Genomic DNA, 12,706 nt, shown 5'->3' on the forward strand with positions numbered 1-12,706 from the left:
AAAGTAACGAATAGGATTATTTTACTGTGCTTCGCAAAACGAAACACTCTTCATTGTATTTTTGAATCGATTAAAAACTTCATTCAATCGATTCAATTGAATCGAATCGATTGATTTAATCGATTCAGAATTCAATCGATAAAAATATAGCTTTGTCATTTCAATCGATTGAGCTATTATTTGAATCGATTCAAGTCTTCGTCTCTGTCGCCTACCATGACATTCTTTTATTCTGCCGCGACGAACGAAGTTGCCGCGATTGTCGATTGTCGGCCTCCCGACGTGGTAGTTGGCACTCTCCGGCCATGGAAGCCGATAGCCAACAACCTCTTAGGGCTCGACAACTACGGTAGATCACGATCCAGTCGCGATCTAGCCTGGCAAAAGCGATCGAGAGATTTTCATTTCAACGAAGAGACCAGTTTCATACTCAGGCATGGCTCTGATACCATTGTTGGTTCCTTTGACTGCATAAATCAAACATAAGATAAAGTTGTAACCACTCACTGTGATCTTCTGAAGAAATGGAAGAAGAACCACCAATGTCCCTGCTGCTGGAAGCACCATCACGGGTAACCGGAAAGTGCTTCAAGTGTCACGAACCAAATCCCCAGCCTTTCGGACGTTCTCCTTTGCTCGACCAACACTGATCACCGTCGCCTTACCCCTTATGCTCTTCCTCCGATCCCTTCTCATGACTTGGACACACCATTTATAAGAAGATTGAGGAAGACGAAAGGGGAAGGATGCTCCCTCATCTCCTTGGCGTTTGCAGCAAAGAGAGGCGTTTGCAACAAAGAGAGAAATGAACGGGAAATGGTGCCCCTTCGTCTCCTCCACATCCAACAAATACAACAAAAAAATTCCTCCAACTTATCAAAACATGGCTTCAAACGAAGATTATCATTTGTTGTACAACAAAGGATATTCACATACTTCATATGATATTATCCACTTTGGGTCTAAGTCCTTATGACTTTGTTCTTGGACTCTTCAAAGACCTTATGCCAATATAGATATTCTACATCCTTTTAAACCTATAATCTTTACCAAATCTTTCTAATATAAGATTTTAATTGAACCCTAACATCATTAGCTATAAATTTATTTATATAAACTCTAGACTCGAGCTTCATTTTCATTTTCTTCAACTCAATAAAAAACAATCTTCTCGAGGCAGAGAAGAAGTAGCATCTTCTCTAAGAACTTTAGAGTTCCATCTAGACTAATCACTTCCTTTCTAATCTCCTCCCTTTCTCAGATTTTTAGGTATATTGGATAGATTAATTAGCCTAAGGGAAAAAAAAAAATCTACCATTCGTGGTTTTTGAAGGGTACAGATTAGTTGTAAAGATTTATGCATGAGTCAAACAGTTTGCTTCATCAGATCATCTGCGTTAAATTTTAGAAACTGGCATGTTATCTCTGATAAACTTGAACTTGCTATTCAAAAGGAGGTAATACATAAATATTGTATCAAGAAAGAAGTTTGACATTTACAAATAATTTCTATATGTAAATACAAATTATCATGGGAGCTGATCAGCAACCCGAATCTAAAACACACGATGATTGATGAGTTCCAGAGTATAAAAATTGCATTTTTTTTTTCTCTCTGTTTCTTCCTGTGTTATAGTTATAGATCATAGCTTACCAGTGGAGATCATCTCCAATTCTTAGCCATATATGACACTGTTCTATTTTACCAATCCAAATACTCACTTCTCATCTCCAACACTGAAATTGTATCATCGTCCACTACATCTCATCGGACCAATCGCTGAGCTCGCCGTCACAAAACAGGGCTTCCACCACCTTGTCGATGAGGGAGTCGACAAAGCTGTTGCATCCCAGCGTGATCATCTGCCGGATTCTTATTCGAGCACTGGAGATCCTGGCGAGGGCGGCGGCGCAGGCGACGACTGCCACGCACACCCCGCTCGCCTCTGCTATCTCTTGCAAGTCCAGCTTCTTGAAGATGGAGTTTCCCGTCACCACCTCCACCGATACCGCCGCCGCAAACGCAACCTACCAAACTCCAAGATTTCGTTCGCTCTTCTTGTTCGAAGATCAATTAATAAGTATGATACGAAAAGGGAGAACAGGGCACAAACCATGGCGAGGCGACCGGAGATTATCTCGAACTGCTGGCTCTTGCGCGAGCTCTCGACGTACTCGACGAGGGAGGCGAAGAAAGGAGACGGGTCTGTCTCCGCCCTCCTCATCAATCCGCCGTCACGCACCCCGTACGACCGCAGCGTGCATAGCCTGGGCTGGAGCATGATCTTGCCTCCCTCTGCCGGAGGATCCGGCAATCGGACTCTCTTCGGCATCGCCGGATCCTTGTTCGACGGCAGCAGCTGCTGCCGCCTCAGCTCGCACACGATCGCCCTCGCAACTGTGGCGGTGCCCATCGGAAGCGATGGAAGTGAAGGCAAACAGCGAGGAAGAAATTATTAGTTAAGTCGCAGGAGGCGATGCGGTCACTCGCCTCGCGTGAGCTAACCTTCCACCATCGGCGAGCGCTACTGTCTTCGGGTAGACAGGTGGAGGGATGCGATAAGAAGAGGTGGGGAAGTTTGGGGCATGGAAGGTGACGGGAACGCAGATTCCATTCTGTTGTCGCGTAGAACCCCACGTTGACATCGCGGAAAGCATTCGAAGAGAAGGTGGGAGTTTGAAGTCGTCGTAGTTCTTCTTCCACACGCAACCGTCGCTGTAAAATAACAAGACACGCTAACCGTGAGATCCTGATCGAACGGTTGAAATTTAAGGACAAGTTCTCTTAGGGATTCTTGTGACTGGGATTGTAAACTGTGATGTCAAATCACTTAAACACCCAATATATATAGTTTTTTTTTATTTGTAAGGAAATTGTATAATAAAAAATGTCATTTAATCTCCCTTATGTGTTAGTTATTATTCCAAAAATTAATAGTCATTCGTGATTTATCTTCTCCATGTTAACCCTGAAACAAATTGACAGAAATACTAGGATGGATGTATTCATCTTTTACCACCGATATAAGTTGGATAAGATAATATAAATATTACATATACATAAATTTTATCATCGTAAAAGTGTTCTATATTCATTACTTATAGTATTTCTTTATACCAAATATAAGTTTTTTTTTTAATAAAACATTGATTTTATTAATTAAACTAAACTAAGGATTTGTTTATATTCATTCCTTAGAATAATTTATTGACTTAAGAATCAATAGTTGTCGATCAATTAAGGGAATTTATTGACTTAAGAATCAATAGTTGTCCTTCAATTAAGGGATGTTGAATTTATGAATCGTTAATATAAATATTTTTGTGGCTAATAAATTTTTTTTTATAGTGCTTAATTGGTCATCCAAAATTTGATTTATCCAATCAGATTAATTATTTTTTTTACATAAGAATAAGTAGTAGGATGTTAATTTGTGAATAAGAACAAAAAGGAGGACTTAAGGCCCCTGTCCCCCTCTATGTACAATTAAGAGTTGTTTTTTTTTAAAAAAAAAAAAAAGAACAATAATAGCAATCTAAAAAGAATTTAACACCAAAATTTAAGCAGGAAAAAGAAGAAGACCACCAAGTGTTATTATGTCTCAATCTCACAATAATACCAAAATATCTCTTATTAATGCACTCTTGACTTTAGATAATTCATCCATTTATTTCTCACAATTACATATATCATAAACTTAGATAGCAAGGTTGAAAAATAAGATGCTACGGATGGATGACTGATATGAGATACATATTTATGCGTAGACATCAGGATTGGCAAGTAGATATCCTTCGACAGCCTTGAGCACTCCGACCGATCCTTCTCTGTTGGGTTTTATTTCCTCTTCACTGAGATCTTGGTCCCCAATTGTTTCATACTCGAACTTGATCTTCGCAACGCAACTATCAGGGCCGGATGGAACGAAGACGGACTCATAGGTGAATGATTGAACACGCACTCCAAGGAGCCCTCCTTCGACGGACGAGTTCTTAAAAGTGAATGTCGCTTCATCGAGCACTTCTATCTTGTTCTTGTTGACGCTTCCCGGTGGCAGATTTGCGGCTGTAGAGTGAACAAAAGAATTCATTAGCATGTAAAATCTACCGTATCGATCGAGTGCAGCAAAAATCTTTAAATTTCATACCCGGAGCGAAGTAGAAAACGTTAATAGCTCCGACTCCCTCTCCAATACGCTCGGCTTTGGAAAAAAAGTCAGGCATGAGCTTGGGGTACAAGATATGGGGCTCCTCGATCGCTCCTTTCCAGAGCCTTGCAGCTGAGACATTGAAGGGGACCTCGACGGTGTAGGAACCGGAAACCATTTTGTCGCCGGGGATATACACTAAAAGGTGAGTGAGAAGAGCTGAAATGGGCAGCGGTGGATGAAGCGGAAGTGGAAGAGAAGGCTGCTTATATAGATAGAGAAGGCAGCAGCTAGCTGTGGTGCCGGGTCAATTTGGGCGTCTGAGCCAACGAGTAGAAATTTCGTTGGATTTGTCTCAGTATTCTGGAAACCTATTAATATTAATCCGCTATTTTAGTAAATTATTGGCCGCTGCTTTCAAATTGTCCCTGTTAGAAGAGTTCAAAGAGTCAAGTTTCACAAATTTTTTTGAAGTGTTCTCCACTACATGTTGAATATTGGTGCTCTGATAAAGAAAGATTAACTCATTCATAATAAACTAGTCTAGTAGATTAATGGGCAAGGTCTTATCCTCAACGTCGGCGACCAACCAAGTTTTTCTTCATTAAATGCACAACACCGTGAACACAATAATTCCGAATTCATATATGACTGTGCTTATTTAGCATTGGATTCTCTTATGGAATAATACTCAGTCAAAATCTTGCTGAAATAAATAAATGTTTAATGAACCGTCCAGGATGTTTCGATTTTTCTTGTTTCCTTTTCTAAAAAAATCTACTAAACGGAACAAATCTATCTCCGGTCATTAAATCTGCTTAGTAAATATTGTTACTTTCGTTAACTAATTTTACGGTAATCGATTCGATAATATAAATTTTTTTTCATTAGCCATTAGGATAAATAAAAAAGTGTTTGTTTTGAGCGATCAAGAAGTCCTATATTCTTTAATTGCACTCTATTTAGAAAAAAAAATTCTTACAAATTTATCATAGCTGGGAATTGAATCATAGATACTTAGGTGACAATCTGAATACTCTGTCATTGTATCGTAGCCTGGGGCTAAAATAATAAATCAATTAACCTCATTGACTAGTACTGTGGATGATTGATCCGTTCTACAGAATTTTTCACCTTCTACCAGGATAAATCGAAAAATGCACGTAATGGATAGCCTAAAAGTCTAATATTCTTTGGTTCCGTATCCCATTTGAAGAAAAAATTTCTATAACTAGGAATAGAATCGTAAGTATCAGTGACAACTAGAATACCCTACCTACTTTGTCATGTGATAAACGATGATTTACTTGCCCCTAATATTTTCATTAATTTATCCTTACACAAGAGGTACATTAAGGATGAATATAAATAAATATTTTAATATATAAGCTGTATTTTAAATTTAGCTGTCGACCTTCTACTTCTTCCATTTCAAAGTCGACGCCCAAATTGACCCGTCGCAACGCTGCAGTTGACCCGTAGAACATACGGTGCCTACGAGATCTATATAAACAATCGGTTCTTCCACTTCTTCCTCACCCACTACTGCTAATCTTAGCTCTCCCCGTCACTAACCTTTCAGTTCATTTCCTCGGCGACGAAATGGTTTCCGGTTCCTGCACCGACGAGGTCACTCTCAATGTCTCAGCCGCAAGGCTCTGGAAAGGAGCGATCGAGGAGCCCCATATCTTGTACCCCAAGCTCATGCCTGACTTTTTTTCTAAAGCCGAGCGTATTGGAGAGGGAGTCGGAGCTATTAACGTCTTCTACTTCGCGCCGGGTACGAAATTTAAAGACTTTTAAAGATTTTTGCTGCACTCGATCGATACGGTAGATTTTACATGCTAATGAATTCTTTTGTTTACTCTACAGCCGCAAATCTGCCACCGGGAAGCCTCAACAAGAACAAGATAGAAGTGCTCGATGAAGCCACATTCACTTTTAAGAACTCATCCGTCGAAGGAGGGCTCCTTGGCGTGCTTGTTAAATCACTCACCTATGAGTCCGTCTTCGTTCCATCTGGTGCTCATAGTTGCGTTGCGAAGCTCAAGTTTGAGTATGAAACAATTGGGGACAAAGATCTCACTGAAGAGGAACTAAAACCCAACAGAGATGGATCGATCGGAGTGCTCAAGGCCACCGAAGGATATCTACTTGCCAATCCTGATGTCTACGCTTAAGTTCATACACATCTCGCTCATCCAACCTTAGCAACTTCCTTTTCAACTTTGCTATCTGAGATTATGTTCCACTTTGAATCTTATTCAATAAATGTGATCAATAAATGGATGAATTATAGTTACTAAGAGAGCATTAATAAATGTTATTTGCTATTTTTGTCACTTGCTCTGTTTTCTATTGAGGGGAAAAAAAGGAAAAATAAGATGAAGAACTGAAATGATAACTGAAATAGACGAAGAATTCTATTTATCAAACCAGCTGATATTGAAATGATAATTTATTAAAAGTGGATTAATCTGTAGAAATTGGAAAAAATTAACTATTTTATTGAATTTAAAATTGATATTTAGAATACAGAGTATAAAGTCTTATATAATTCAGTTATAAACCATAAACTCTAAATATAAAGTCTTATATAATTCAGTTATAAACCATAAACTCTAAATATAAAAGGGAAAAAGATCAAATTATCTTAAAAACTATAAACAAATAAATATATATAATATAACATCCTCCTTCAAACTCATGATGCTACAGCTAGAAGTATTGAGGGTTTATCAGATAAGAAATGAAAGTGTGAAACGGAATGTGACTTGGTAAACATATCAACAATATGTAGATTTGAAGGAATTAAAAGGCAATATGATGGTGTCAATCTAAAAATGGTGGCGAGTAATGTGACAATCAATTTCAATATGTTTCGTCCACTCATGAAAAATTAAATTGCGTGTAATTTGAATAGCACACTGATTATCACAATATAACGGAGTAGGTTGATAAGATAGATACTCATATCTGCAAGCAACCAACGCAACCAAATTATCTCATAAGTAGTTGAGGCCACGACACGATACTCAGTTTCTGTGGAAGATTTAGAAATAACATCTTATTTCTTAATCTTCTAAGAAATGAGGGAATCACCAAGAAAAACTTGCAATCCAGTAGTAGATTTACAATCTGTAGGATCACCAGCATAATCCGCATCAGAGTATGTACGAAGCTCAAGAGATGAAGTCGAAGGAAATAAAAGACTTTGAAATTGAGTGCCTCGAAGATACCTAAGAAAATAAAGAATAGTAGTCCAATGAATTGTAGTTAGTGCAGCGACAAATTGACTAACCATATGAACAGTATACGTAATATCTGGATGAGTCATGGTAAGATAAACCAAGCTTCTAACAATTGTTCTGTACAAATTAGGATCCGACAAAGGTGAACATTCGGATGGAGAATATCGAGTATTAGTCTCAATAGGAGTATCAATGACTCTATTATCAGTAAGACGAGCACGCTCAAACAGATCAGATATATATTTTGACTGAGATAAAAGATAACCTTTCGGGGGATAAACAACCTCAATGCTGAGAAAGTAGCGTAGTATACCCAATTCTTTTATAGCAAAACAATTAGCGAACTCAGACTTCAGGAAAGTAATTCCATCAGAATCATCATCAGTAATAATCATGTTATCAATATATAATGATAAAAGAATATAACCTGCACTCATACATCTGACAAATAATGTTAAATCATGATTAATAGGATGAAAATCAAGCGAAGTAATCACTGTAGAGAACTTCTCAAACCAAGCATGAGGTGTTTGTTTGAGACCATAAAACGCTTTACGAAGCTTGCAAACTTCACTAGATTGGTGTGAAATACCAAGAGGAGGTGTCATATAAACCTCTTCATAAAGATCACTATTTAGAAATGCATTCTTGACATCCATCTGAGATATTCTCTATTGACAAACAGAAGCAACAGTAATCAAAGTACGAACAGTTATCATTTTTACAATAGGAGCAAATGTTTCCTCATAATCTATGTCATACTCGTGAGAATAACCTTTAGCAACAAGATGAGCTTTGTATCATTCAATAGATCCATTAAATTTAGTTTTGATCTTATATACCCAACGAGAACTAATAGTGTATTTTCCTGATGGCAATGAAACCAAATCCCATGTATAAGTCTGATGCAAAACAATTAGTTCCTCAACCATAACACTCTGCCAAAGTGGGTTACAACAACTTCTCTATAGGATATAGGCTCAGAAAGACAATGAATAGATGCAACAAATGAAGTAAAAGAATGAGAATAACAAGAGCAAGTAAAATCTGGTAGTTTAGTAAACTTAGGAATATGAGTGGATTGACGATGATGGAGAGAAGGATCATTTGCAACCTCAGAAGATGATTGGGTAGTGGCAGAAGGAGGAGCATGTGCAGTGGATATTTTAGGAATCAAAGTACCAGATTCAATTAAGTTACTAGTAGGAGTTGTGGGTGAAACTTCCTCAGTGTCGGTATTGAAAGGATCAATGTAAAGCAGATCTGACTTTGTCATATTATGCAAACTAGCTGGAATAGAAAAGAATAGATTATACTCAAGAAATACAACATGACGAGAGACATATAATTTTTGACTAACGAGATTAAAGCAACAATATCCTTTTTTAGTAACACTATAACCAAAAAAGATGCAAAGAGCAAACCGAAAGGCTAATTTATTTTACTCGACATATGGACGAACGACAAAGCAAGTACAATCCCCTAAACATGCAAAGAGGAATAGAGAGGAGTATGGCCATATAATTTTTCAGAAGGTGACAAGCCTGACTTGTGTGAGACTAGAATTCTATTAATCACGTGAGCAGCGGTAAGGATTGCTTCCCCCTAGGTACTAGGAACACTGGCAGGTAATAAAAATGAATGGGTTGTTTCAACAAGATGCCTATGTTTTCGTTCAACCATACCATTTTGTTCAGGAGTATTTGTACAAGAGGTTTGATGAATAGTACCATCAAAAGTAAGTAAATGTGAAAAATGATTCGAAGTATATTCACCCCCAAATCAGAACAAAAACACTTTATGATACTAGAATGTTGAGTTTTCACAAGAGCTCTGAAGTTGTTGAAAATGGTAGGATAATCAGACCTGTGTTTCATAAGATAAACCTAAGGGTAACGAGTACAATCATCAATAAACGAAACATAATATCTTGAACTCCCTTTTGTTGGAATAGGAGAGGGTCCTCACACATCAGAATAGATAAAATCAAGTGGAGAAGAAGAAAAAGAAAAACTTTTAAAAAATAGTAAGGAAGAAAATTTGGCCAGTTTACAACCACTATAATCAGAAATATCAGAACTTTTTTAAGGTCCTAATACTCATGTAGAAGCTAAAAACTGCAAACGAGATACTAAAACATGACCTAAACGAGAGCCACGAATAAAAAATCAGAAGATGAACGACTCAGATGAAAAGATGATAAATCCCACTCGAAGCTACAACTTCTGGTACTTTGAGTATATCTAAAACATAGAGTACTCCTTGCCTACGGCCTATCCCAATCAGCCTCTGAGATTGCAGGTCCTAAATATAACAATTGGATGAAGAAAAAGAGACTAGGTATCTAGACTCACATAATTGACTAACATAAATAAGATATAAAGTAAGACTCGAAATATAATAAACATCAGTAAAAGATAAATAAGATATAACAATTGAACCGACACCTACTAATGATATAGGAGCACCATCAGTAGTCACAATAGATATAGATGAACGGAGAGAAAAAGAAATAAAAGATGATAAATTAGATGACATATGATGGAAGACACTAGAGTCCAAAATTCACAATGATGAAGATATACCTGAAATATCAAACGATGACAAATCTATATGAGAGGAAGCTGACATAACAGAGGGTTGTGAAGGAAGGAATTGTTGAAACTGCTCCAACATATATGGATCAGATTTCCATGAAGCATTTTCACGACCATATATGATGACAGAAACAATAATGTTCAGAATAACCAAACTGTAAGGATACACATCTGTAATATCTGTAAAAACTGGTGCAGGATGACACATGGTCACACAAAGAATCTGACATAGAAAAGGATGTCGAACATATAAATCGTCAATACAAGGTGTCAATACTGAAATCGACAGAAAAGAGTGTCGGTGCCAAAATTGACAGCATAGAGCGTCGGTGTTGAAATCGGCAAAAACGAGCCTCGGTGTTGAAATCAGCAGAAACGAGCGTTAGCACCAAAATTGGTAGAAATGAGCGTCGACGTCTCAATTGGCAGGATAAGGCGTTTGTACCAAAATTAGCAAACAAGAGTGTCGGCGTCGAAATCAGCAGCATAGGGTGTCGACGTCGAAATCAGCAGAAAAAGATGTCAGTGCTGAAATCGATAGCAACAGTAAAAGACAACAATATAACATGAAACAATAATAGAAGCAGTAGTAAAAATCAGGTTAAAAAAGACGAACCGCTCTGATATTATTTAGAAATTAAGAAAAGGACAAAACTAGCCATATTATTGAATTAAAAAATGATACTTAGAAATATTGAGTATAAAGTCTTATTTAGTTTAGTTAAAAAATCTTAAATTCTAAATATAAAAGAAAAAAAATAAAATTATCTTAAAAATAAATAAATAAATATAATCTAACATAATTAATAGGGGGTCTTAGAATACTAAATCCAGACTAATGAAATTTCTACTTGTTGACTGAGACACCCAAATTGACCGGGCATCACACCTGCTGCCTTCTCTATTATATAAGCAGTCTTCTCTTCCACTTCTGCTTCATCCGCCACTTCCAATTTCAGCTCTTCTCACTAACCTTTTTGTGTATATCCCCGGTGACAAAATGGTTTCCGGTTCCTGCACGGATGAGGTCGCTTTCAATGTCTCAGCCGCAAGGCTCTGGAAAGGAGCGATCGAGGAGCCCCATATCTTGCACCCCAAGCTCATGCCTGACCTTTTTTCCAAAGCCGAGCGTATCGGAGAGGGAGTCGGAGCTATTAACGTTTTCTACTTCTCTCCAGGTATGAAATTTAAAGATTTTTGCTGCACTCGAAAAAAATACGATAGAGATTTTACATGCCTAATGAATTCTTATGTTTACTCTACAGCCGCAAATCTGCCACGAAGCTTCAACAAGAACAAGATAGAAGTGCTTGATGAAGCGACATTCACTTTTAAGAATTCAGCCGTCGAAGGAGGAGGGCTCCTTGGCGTGGTTGTTAAATCATATATCTATGAGTCCGTCTTCATTCCATCCGGCGCTGATAGTTGCGTTGCAAAGATCAAGTTTGAGTATGAAACAATTGGGGACAAAGATCTCAGTGAAGAGGAACTAAAATCTAACAGAGTAGGATCGATTGGAGTGCTCAAGGCCGTGGAAGGATATCTACTTGCCAATCCTGATGTCTACGCTTAAATTCATATACATATCTCTCATCCAACCTTAGCAACTTCCTTTTCGACTATGTTTCATTTTGATTTTTGTCACTTGCTCTGTTTTCTTTTGAGGAAAAAACAAAGATGAACATCCGAAATGATAACTGAAATAGAAGAAGAATTCTGTCTATCAAACAAGATACTGAAATGATAAGGGTGCGTTTGGTTTGCACCGTTTTCATTTTCATTTTCTGAAAAACGCGCGTTTTCTAGAAAACAGAAAACGATATTTTGTCATTCTCTGTTTTTCTAGAAAACGATAGCCAATTTTTTAGAAAACGCGCGCGGAAAACGAAAACCAAATACCATTTTCCAGAAAACGCGCGTTTTTCAGAAAATGAAAATGAAAAACACGCGTATCAAACGACCCCTAACTGTTTTCGATATGTTCGCCTCAGTGAATCTTAAATACAAGAAGCCAAGCCATTTCTTACAAGTGGATCAAACAAAATAGTGCCAACTGGCTTCACTGAATTGAATAATTTTCAGATGACTAAATTCTGTACAAAGAAAGAAGAAGAAAAAACATTATAAACTAGATAACAGCTTACTTGCTGAAACAAGCAATGATTCTTTAAATCGATAGTAAAAGTAGTAATGATTGAGTCAGATTTAGTGTACTCAAGTAGAAGAGCATTTTCTACTGTCATCTTTTGAAGTTCAACTCAGTGAACCTCTCTGGCCTTTTTTCATGGTTGATTGGAACATTTCCAATCGGGACGAAGGGGGCCTTCACGCGTTGAGCCTGTTGAATCTCAACCATTTCTGTGGTCATCTCAACAGAATATAATCTATTTCAAGATTGTTCGACAATCTGCTAGAGATATTAGGAAATTTTAGTTGAATTAAAATTATATAAAATCAATTTAACTTATCTGTCGAGATAACCTAAGCAGATAATCTTAGACTGTCGGCTTTGAAAGTTAGGTTAAGTTGCTAGATTTTCTGGAAGATGACTGTTTCGTATCATCGAGTCCGAGTCTTAGCTGATTCTGAGTGGCATGTCGAGTCGGCCGAATGCTCTGAGTGCAGAGTCGAGGCGCAAGCCATTCGAGTAGATGTCGAGTGGAAGAACCGTCTGGATCATCGAGTCAGGAAATGAAGATGTCGAGACTTA

At 37.6% G+C, this 12,706-nt stretch overlaps 4 protein-coding genes across 4 annotated transcripts; 2 read left to right on the top strand and 2 right to left on the bottom strand.

Moving 5' to 3' along the window:
* Positions 1–1,461: 1,461 nt before the first annotated feature.
* On the bottom strand, positions 1,462–2,497 carry LOC122003537 (stress enhanced protein 2, chloroplastic-like). The gene is made up of 2 exons (XM_042558887.1): positions 2,115–2,497; positions 1,462–2,028 (listed from the first exon to the last, which is right to left on the bottom strand). Exons 1-2 carry the CDS (start codon positions 2,412–2,414, stop codon positions 1,759–1,761), a joined length of 570 nt encoding a protein of 189 aa, XP_042414821.1. The 5' UTR covers positions 2,415–2,497; the 3' UTR covers positions 1,462–1,758.
* Positions 2,498–3,614: 1,117 nt separating this feature from the next.
* Positions 3,615–4,398, bottom strand: LOC122046841 (pathogenesis-related protein STH-21-like). The gene is made up of 2 exons (XM_042607749.1): positions 4,149–4,398; positions 3,615–4,066 (listed from the first exon to the last, which is right to left on the bottom strand). Exons 1-2 carry the CDS (start codon positions 4,324–4,326, stop codon positions 3,759–3,761), a joined length of 486 nt encoding a protein of 161 aa, XP_042463683.1. The 5' UTR covers positions 4,327–4,398; the 3' UTR covers positions 3,615–3,758.
* Positions 4,399–5,681: 1,283 nt separating this feature from the next.
* Positions 5,682–6,490, top strand: LOC122004567 (pathogenesis-related protein STH-2-like). The gene is made up of 2 exons (XM_042559712.1): positions 5,682–5,928; positions 6,021–6,490. The coding sequence occupies exons 1-2, from the start codon at positions 5,751–5,753 to the stop codon at positions 6,326–6,328; spliced, it is 486 nt and encodes a 161-aa protein (XP_042415646.1). The 5' UTR covers positions 5,682–5,750; the 3' UTR covers positions 6,329–6,490.
* Positions 6,491–10,925: 4,435 nt separating this feature from the next.
* LOC122005424 (pathogenesis-related protein 1-like) lies at positions 10,926–11,687 on the top strand. The gene is made up of 2 exons (XM_042560819.1): positions 10,926–11,174; positions 11,262–11,687. Exons 1-2 carry the CDS (start codon positions 10,997–10,999, stop codon positions 11,567–11,569), a joined length of 486 nt encoding a protein of 161 aa, XP_042416753.1. The 5' UTR covers positions 10,926–10,996; the 3' UTR covers positions 11,570–11,687.
* The last annotated feature ends 1,019 nt before the right edge of the window (positions 11,688–12,706 follow it).

Source organism: Zingiber officinale, chromosome 1B, assembly GCF_018446385.1.
Source record: "Zingiber officinale cultivar Zhangliang chromosome 1B, Zo_v1.1, whole genome shotgun sequence".
Classification (NCBI taxonomy): domain Eukaryota; kingdom Viridiplantae; phylum Streptophyta; class Magnoliopsida; order Zingiberales; family Zingiberaceae; genus Zingiber; species Zingiber officinale.

What these genes read in the sequence shown, in the direction of transcription:
- LOC122003537 (XM_042558887.1), bottom strand. Translation starts at nt 2,414, where the DNA reads ATGGGCACCGCCACAGTTGCGAGGGCGATCGTGTGCGAGCTGAGGCGG. An exon ending in TCTCCGGTCGCCTCGCCATG is followed by an intron (nt 2,029 to 2,114) that starts GTTTGTGCCCTG and finishes GGAGTTTGGTAG; the next exon opens with GTTGCGTTTGCGGCGGCGGT.
- LOC122046841 (XM_042607749.1), bottom strand. Translation starts at nt 4,326, where the DNA reads ATGGTTTCCGGTTCCTACACCGTCGAGGTCCCCTTCAATGTCTCAGCT. An exon ending in CGTTTTCTACTTCGCTCCGG is followed by an intron (nt 4,067 to 4,148) that starts GTATGAAATTTA and finishes TTCACTCTACAG; the next exon opens with CCGCAAATCTGCCACCGGGA.
- LOC122004567 (XM_042559712.1), top strand. Translation starts at nt 5,751, where the DNA reads ATGGTTTCCGGTTCCTGCACCGACGAGGTCACTCTCAATGTCTCAGCC. An exon ending in CGTCTTCTACTTCGCGCCGG is followed by an intron (nt 5,929 to 6,020) that starts GTACGAAATTTA and finishes TTTACTCTACAG; the next exon opens with CCGCAAATCTGCCACCGGGA.
- LOC122005424 (XM_042560819.1), top strand. Translation starts at nt 10,997, where the DNA reads ATGGTTTCCGGTTCCTGCACGGATGAGGTCGCTTTCAATGTCTCAGCC. An exon ending in CGTTTTCTACTTCTCTCCAG is followed by an intron (nt 11,175 to 11,261) that starts GTATGAAATTTA and finishes TTTACTCTACAG; the next exon opens with CCGCAAATCTGCCACGAAGC.